Below are 8,753 nucleotides of genomic sequence, written 5' to 3' on the forward strand. Positions count from 1 at the left end.
GACCATTGTATTTGTACCTAGACCAGACACGTGTTTCGACACTATTGTGTCTCATCAGTGGTCAGGTGGTACTGATGGCGAGAGTTGTCAACCCATGGTATCCAACTAAGAAGCAAACCATTCTCTGAATGGTAGCTTCTGTTGGCATGGGAGACTACCCTCATCTGACAACCCCAAGAGGATATCTGTGAAGGGAAACACTTTGATTTAAGGCCAAAGTGTAGAATATATATTTATTAAGAAAGAATTTAGAAATTTAGACAAGTTTTAACCAAGAAATTAGGTTAAAACAAGGGAAATTTGAAAAAGCCTAAAGGGAGGTAACTCTGTACCAGCCTGCAGATCCAGAAATGGATACGCGAACAAATTAGATCTAATTTTGAAAAGGTTAAACAGGAAAAGCGGTCAACTTTTCACTGCTGTTCAACACAGGACTTGGTAAAGAAGAAGTTTTCTGCTTTATTCAATTGGATCGCTTTAAAGGCGATGCAACTTTCACGGTGACCACATTATAAAACATCAGAAATAGTGAAAGAAACAATTGAAAGTCAGCAGAGACTTTCTTCCGAGATTTGTTAAAATCTCTTAGCAGAGAAAGAGAGAAAAATAAGTATCCCTTCACAGACAGCCTATTGGGAGCATCAGACCCTCCTCAAGGGGGACCGAGATTTACAGAGCAAAGTCCCTTTGTGGGGGACGTATCGCAAGGTAATCTAGTCCTGAGGAGGACCATTGTATTTGTACCTAGACCAGACACGTGTTTCGACACTATTATATATATATATATAGATACACACACACACACACACACACGCACGCTCGCGCGCGCACGCACGCACTCGCAAGCTCATATCACATCCACTAAGAATGTAACAAGGTCATTCCACGATGGCATAGATAACTATGAACTACTGGTTGCCATCTAGTCACGTGTTTTGTTTCGGACAGAAAGGTTAATCTTCACTTGACAGAACCTGTGACCCCTTAAAAAAATACTTCGACCTTTTTTTGACAACAATACGCCCTTGTCTGCTATGTGCAACGTTTCTCCAGACTAACAGTCAGACGAGGTCAAGCCCGAAAAACCCATGCCCTATCTCCGGTCACATACATGCATGCTGATACTGAAAAGGTTTTACTTTCAATTGACCGACTGTCGCAAATCTGTCATGGGAAGACTTTTGTGGGCTTATCTGGGCCGAACATGGCGACCTTTTTTAACACTGCATGCTGGGACGTGAAGCACCTGAGAGTTGGTACACTTCGGGTTGCAACCTTTATATGTAAGGTCAAAAATAATCTTCAGGGTCAATGTTTGACGCTGACGGAACATTGATTACACTGTTGGATATTATAAGTAAAATAATTATGTTCAACTCACACACACACACACACACACACACACACACACACACACACACACACACACATACATACATACACACACACACACACACACACACACACACACACACACACACACACACAACGCACGCACGTACGAAAAGCAGTTGACTGGGGATAACCAATCAACTTAATTTAGATGGGATCCTTTCTCTCAAATTAAATTCAGGATGGATTCACGATACAAGATTTTTACATTGACTCCTGATTTTCTAAACCTGAATAATTCTTCCTTGGCTCAACGAAGCAACTAAAGGATGCTCACTCTACTAAAAATCGACCAAACAAAAAAGAAAGCTGCTGCGAAACAAAGGGACGATAGCACTCCAAATATAAACAAGAAGAGTTATGCAAAATCAGTTTGTTTGTTTGTTTGCTAAACGCCCGGCCAGCCGACCACGAAGGGCCATATCAGTGCGGTGCTGCTTTGACATATAACGTGCGCCACACACAAGACAGAAGTCGCAGTACAGGCTTCATGTCTCACCCAGTCACATTATTCTGACACCGGACCAACCAGTCCTAGGCGGAGCAGCCACTAGATTGCCAATCTTAAAGTGTTAGGTATGCCCCGGCCGGGGTTCGAACCCACGACCTCCCGATCACGGGGCGGACGCCTTACCACTAGGCCAACCGTGCCGGTTGCAAAATCAGTCAACTGTAAGAAAAAGAAGCATTGTAAAGAACAAGCCACTGTTACGTTTCAAAGAAATATCTTACATCTAATTGACATTAGCGCTTTGCCTAACGAGGTTATGACTAAAAGCATTTTAACTGCGTTACGACAAAGACAGAAAATTTCCTTTTTACCTCAGGGGGTCGGTGGAAAAGTTGCCATACTGAGTCTCAATGGCCGGCCGGCAGAGGGCGACACCTGCAGTGATACAAACGATGAACTTCCGTGCAGTATTAATTCAGCAATAGCATTTCCACTCTAGACAAAACGCAGTCGGGCTGCTGATTTCTGGAATGTGTCTCGTCCAAGTGTAAAGCTCTCGACAGATGTGGCGTGTGTGTGTGTGTGTGTGTGTGTGTGTGTGTGTGTGTGTGTGTGTGTGTGTGTGTGCTTGTGTGTGTGTGTGTGTGTGTGCTTGTGTGTGTGTGTGTGTGGTGTGTGTAACGTTTTCTTATATTGTTGCGTTCTATGCTTTTTGTGTCAGCTTCAGTTTAATTTTTCATTTTGAGACAATACATTAGTATTGCGTTGTATTGTATAGTAATGTATTGTATTGTATTGTATTGTATTGTTTTGTTTTGTATTGCATTGCATTGCATTGTATTGTATTGTATTGTATTGTAATGTATTGCATTGTAATGTATTGTATTGTATTGTATTGTATTGCATTGTATTGGTGGCTGGCGGGATCGTTCACAAAAGAAGGAGTGTATGCATTGTTTAAAACGTCAGTTGCTCTCTTTTTTCGAGAGTGATAAATCCTACCAGTTTCTAATTTGTTATATTTAATACTGTTCGCTTCTTTTGTGAAGAAGACCTCACATTATCTGACTTGCAGGGTAAGAAATACACCTGCAGAATAAAAGCCAATTATCGACATGCAAAGAGGCAAACAGACAGACAGACGGTTATCGTGGATGGCAGAAAGACAGGCAGACAAACATACAGACAAACAGATAGTCGAACAGTCAGATGCACTGTCAGGCTGGTAGAATAACAGGCAGACGACTTTAAGTACACACACACACACACACACACACACACACACACACACACACACACACACACACACACACCTTTTTAGCGACTAACCATGTCTTTAAAGTGTGGATAGGACTTAAGTTCACACATGTACAACTACCAACAGAGATTAAACAGCAAAAGAACTGTAGCTAGGTAATAATTGTCTCTCGGCAACAGCGAATCAAAACAGCAGGAAAAAATACAAAGCCACTGAATACAATGTTGCCGAATAAAATGTAACTTAATTGCTTAAATACTACTTGTAATGATATCCATTTCCTGTACACTTTAAACAGACGAAATGAAAAGCCACAATGTCGTCTGTACTGAAATATACACAAAACTGAGCGATAACCTTTGGAGACATGTGGGCTTTATTTCTACTGTGCTTCGGGCACACTCACTAGTTTTGAAGATTTCGACATACAGCAGTGAGAAGAAGTATGAACGACAATAGCTTGGTATAAAGATAAGAACTCCACTAAGATGTCTACGGAAGAACAAGACTGACATTAGGAAAGAAAATTAATGTGCTTTATCTCTATTTTTACGGTGTCAAAAAATACGGGACACGGACTCGTTAGTTTGGAGTAGATTTTGACGTAGCGTGTCGAGCAATGTGGAGGGTCATGACTTTCAATTGAGAATCGGAGAAAAAAAACTACCCCAGGGAAGTTGATAAATGGATCGTTTAATCATAGAAACAACGAAACAATCCGTAGAACCTCAATTTGTCGATCTTTCAATCAGACGAATACACACAAAAACTCTTTCAAGCAGACGAATACAAATAAAACAGGAGACAAATAATAAAAAAATGGTGATCACTGCATGAGCTTCAGAGCTTGTGTTCGCTCCTTCAAAGATGTCAGGACGCAAAACAAAAAGACAAAAAGGAAATCAAATTAGCGATGACTTTGTATCCCCCAAAGAATCTGTAAAAGCAATTCCGTAGAATAACCTCACGTACCGAAGAGGGAGAAAAGAATTGTAAAGCCCTGCATGGTCTTCGGCCAATGGTGCTCAGGTCTATCCTGAGAGACTATCTTCAAACTAGGGTTTTATAAACTCCAGCCGTATCTCTTATCAGTAGACGCACGCATACTGCAAGAACATGTACAGTAGTAGTTGAGTACCAAAGAGTTTTTAGCTCGGTCGCTTCTTAACGAACATTATCGTGTGACACACGTGAAAGGCTGTTTCAGTTTGCCCGACTGACCGAAAAAATACTTCTTCCAGAATCAACCCGAGAAATACAACAGCATAAAAGTCGAATAAGGAACTGAGGATGAAAGTCGCTTGTTCATTTCATGTCCTGTTATTCTCTCAGGTGCCAGGAATAACTCTAACTTACATGCTGTATGCATTTAGAGCTCTTACATCCCTCTGTTTATCAGATACATGTATTGAGAATGGGGACATATTATGCACAAGGAATTCCTTAAAACTAACATTTAAATTGTTGGTTATTTGAGCTTTAAACGGCGTGTCATGACAGTGTTCGCAGATAGGGAGTCTCAATGTGCTCCGTATTTATTTTCGCTTCGCCCTACTTTTTTGTAGCTTCTGACAACAACGGCGCTTGTGGGCATTGACACAATTACTTTGTCGATTTTTACAAACGGTTTTAGTCTGCTAGATGTACCAGTACTGTCAAAATGTGATGAAACGGTATATCGATACCTTGACGCTGAAGAGTCTGGCCGATTTCAGTATTCATAGTCATTAAATTAATCGTCACAGTTGCGGTGTATTTTACAGTAAGTCACAATTTTTTTTTATATTGCAGCCGTGTCACTATAACATTTACAACACATTACTGGGTGTCTCCACAGCTGTGTACCAGTGGAAACCATGTTACAAAGGGGATATTTCTTTACTGAACTGAGACATTTAAACCATACAAATTGAATTCATTTACATATACTGGATCCATATATATATAATTGGCCTGCAGATAAATACTTGCAGATTTTGTTTGTCTACGTTCAGTAAATGTCAAGGGTTTCACCTTCGTAACATGGAAACCAAACGTTGTGTCATGGATTTGAATACTAACAATTACAAATAAGAAAACACAAATATATACTATGCTTTTGGTTGCATTTCTGTATCATTATCTAACTGGAGTATTACTAAAAAATGTAAAGAGAAAACATTCCAGTTACCATTTAATAAACGTTATAATTATTTTTAAAGGACTGAAAATACATACATGTCACAAAATGGTACACAGCTCTGGAGAATAACCATACAGCAAATTTCTTTCAGAATTCAGTCGAAAGGTTTAATTCGCCGGAAAACGTTTGTAAAAAGGGTGTTGCGAGAAAGTGTGCCTTTAAAACGGGAGATATATAATCTTCCCTGTCCGCTAAAGGTGGGGTGGTGTAAGGGGGGAGGGGGGGGGGGGGGGTATCACAACCAGTTTGACAAAAAATGAATAAAGATAAGAACCAGAAATAACAGGGCTCTTTTTACATTTAGTCAAGTTTTGACTAAATGTTTTAACGTAGATGGGGGAATCGAGACGAGGGTCGTGGTGTATGTGCGTGTGTGTGTGTGTGTGTGTGTGTGTGTGTGTGTAGAGCGATTCAGACTAAACTACTGAACCGATCTTTATGAAATTTGACATGAGAGTTCCTGGATATGAAATCCCCATACGTTTTTTTCATTTTTTTGATAAATGTCTTTGATGACGTCATATCCGGCTTTTCGTGAAAGTTGAGGCGGCACTGTCACGCCCTCATTTTTCAACCAAATTGGTTGAAATTTTTGTCAAGTAATGTTCGACGAAGCCCGGACTTCGGTATTGCATTTCAGCTTGGTGGCTTAAAAATTAATTAATGACTTTGGTCATTAAAAAACTGAAAATTGTAAAAAAAAATATTTTTTTTATAAAACGATCCAAATTTACATTCATCTTATTCTCCATCATTTGCTGATTCCAAAAAGCTCTGAAAATTAAATATATAAAAATTAATATGAAAATTAAAATTTTTTCTAAATCAATTTAAAAACACTTTCATCTTATTCCTTGTCGGTTCCTGATTCCAAAAACATATAGATATGATATGTTTGGATTAAAAACACGCTCAGAAATTTAAAACAAAGAGAGGTACAGAAAAGCGTGCTATCCTTCTCAGCGCAAGTACTACCCCGCTCTTCTTGTCAATTTCACTGCCTTTGCCGTGCGCGGTGGACTGACGATGCTACGAGTATACGGTCTTGCTGCGTTGCATTGCGTTCAGTTTCATTCTGTGAGTTCGACAGCTACTTGACTAAATGTTATATTTTCGCCTTACGCGACTTGTTTTTTTTTAACAGCAACGTTTGAGTTACTCTGTTGTCAAAGGGAAGAACATATTCTTGCTTTTCCAAACTGATACTCGAGGCATATATACTTGTTCATGTTATTACAGTCGAACCTGCCCTTGAGACCACCTGTCATTTAAGGCCACCTGTCCATAAAGACCACCTGCACATAACGACCACCCAAAAGGATCCCCGACAGGTTTTACTATAGAAGTAGAGCTGCTTTTTTATATTTAGTCAAGTTTTGACTAAATATTTTAACATCGAGGGGGAATCGAAACGAGGGTCGTGGTGTATGTGTGTCTGTGCGTGTGTGTGTGTGTGTGTGTGTGTGTGTGTGTGTGTGTGTGTGTGTAGAGCGATTCAGACTAAACTACTGGACCGATCTTTATGAAATTTGACATGAGAGTTCCTGGGTATGAAATCCCCGAACGTTTTTTTCATTTTTTTGATAAATGTCTTTGATGACGTCATATCCGGCTTTTCGTGAAAGTTGAGGCGGCACTGTCACGCCCTCATTTTTCAACCAAATTGGTTGAAATTTTGGTCAAGTAATCTTCGACAAAGCTCGGACTGCGGTATTGCATTTCAGCTTGGTGGCTTAAAAATTAATTAATGACTTTGGTCATTAAAAATCTGAAAATTGTAAAAAAAAATAAAAATTTATAAAACGATCCAAATTTACGTTTATCTTATTTTCCATCATTTGCTGATTCCAAAAACATATAAATATGTTATATTCGGATTAAAAACAAGCTCTGAAAATTAAATATATAAAAATTATTATCAAAATTAAATTGTCGAAATCAATTTAAAAACACTTTCATCTTATTCCTTGTCGGTTCTTGATTCCAAAAACATATAGATATGATATGTTTGGATTAAAAACACGCTCAGAAAGTTAAAACAAAGAGAGGTACAGAAACGCGTGCTATCCTTCTTAGCGCAACTACTACCCCGCTCTTCTTGTCAATTTCACTGCCTTTGCCATGAGCGGTGGACTGACGATGCTACGAGTATACGGTCTTGCTGAAAAATGGCATTGCGTTCAGTTTCATTCTGTGAGTTCGACAGCTACTTGACTAAATATTGTATTTTCGCCTTACGCGACTTGTTTTAAAGGCCAACATCCACAGGAATTTTTCTCCTGGAGCGACCTAAACTTGAACCCGAGGCAGTTCGCCAAAAAGAACCGCCGATCACGAGAAAAGCATGCGTATCGCATGCGAGACGATTTGCAAGCAAGCCAGCGCAGCAGCGGGTGGGGATTTGGTCTCGGCAAAGAAACTACAATGCAGTGTTTTGTCTCGGTGAGACTGAAAGAGAGACAGAGAGCACGAGAGAGAGCGACAGGGACACAGTGATTCAAACGCACAACTCTAGTAAAATTGTCGTAGCACGTCCGCCTATGGCCAAAGTGATCCGGGTTCGATTCCCGGCATGTGTGGTCTATGTTTTTTTGTGGTTTTTTGACTCACATGCGAAGCAAAAGTGAGTCTATGTACTCACCCGAGTCGTCCGTCCGTCCGTCCGTCCGGACGTCCGTCCGGACGTCCGTCCGTCCGGAAAACTTTAACGTTGGATATTTCTTGGACACTATTCAGTCTATCAGTACCAAATTTGGCAAGATGGTGTATGATGACAAGGCCCCAAAAAACATACATAGCATCTTGACCTTGCTTCAAGGTCAAGGTCGCAGGGGCCATAAATGTTGCCTAAAAAACAGCTATTTTTCCCATTTTTCCCATTTTCTCTGAAGTTTTTGAGATTCAATACCTCACCTATATATGATATATAGGGCAAAGTAAGCCCCATCTTTTGATACCAGTTTGGTGTACCTTGCTTCAAGGTCAAGGTCACAGGAGCTTTTCAAAGTTGGATTGTATACATATTTTGAAGTGACCTTGACCCTAAACTATGGAAGATAACTGTTTCAAACTTAAAAATTATGTGGGGCACATGTTATGCTTTCATCATGAGACACATTTGGTCACATATGATCAAGGTCAAGGTCACTTTGACCCTTATGAAATGTGACCAAAATAAGGTAGTGAACCACTAAAAGTGACCATATCTCATAGTAGAAAGAGCCAATAAGCACCAATGTATCGATTGGAGATTGGATTTCCCTTCTTTGAGTCATGTGACGTCAGAGGCCGACAAAACTTTATAATTTGGCTTTTCAGGTTGACCGAAACTTCAAAGGAACTCCAAAAAAATCAAAACTTGACTAAATATAAAAACGTCATGTGTTTGATTGCATGTGTGTGTGCTGTTCAATGTCAAAACAACAACAAAGTGAGTACATGACGTGTGTTTTGTAGTTCCTTTGAAGTTT

The 8,753-nt window shown here is 39.8% G+C and overlaps 1 protein-coding gene across 1 annotated transcript in view; it reads right to left on the reverse strand.

Annotated features, from left to right (window-relative positions):
* LOC138978256 (uncharacterized) overlaps positions 1-4,200 on the reverse strand; it is an 11,273-nt gene extending 7,073 nt beyond the window's left edge. Inside the window, exons 1-2 of the mRNA XM_070350923.1 lie at positions 4,074-4,200; positions 2,215-2,278 (exon numbers count right to left, since the gene is read on the reverse strand). Coding sequence (XP_070207024.1) covers positions 2,215-2,278; positions 4,074-4,107 — 98 coding nt within the window. The 5' untranslated portion in view covers positions 4,108-4,200. The remainder of the gene's footprint in view (positions 1-2,214; positions 2,279-4,073) is intronic.
* Positions 4,201-8,753: the final 4,553 nt, after the last annotated feature.

This window comes from Littorina saxatilis, linkage group LG10, assembly GCF_037325665.1.
Source record: "Littorina saxatilis isolate snail1 linkage group LG10, US_GU_Lsax_2.0, whole genome shotgun sequence".
Classification (NCBI taxonomy): domain Eukaryota; kingdom Metazoa; phylum Mollusca; class Gastropoda; order Littorinimorpha; family Littorinidae; genus Littorina; species Littorina saxatilis.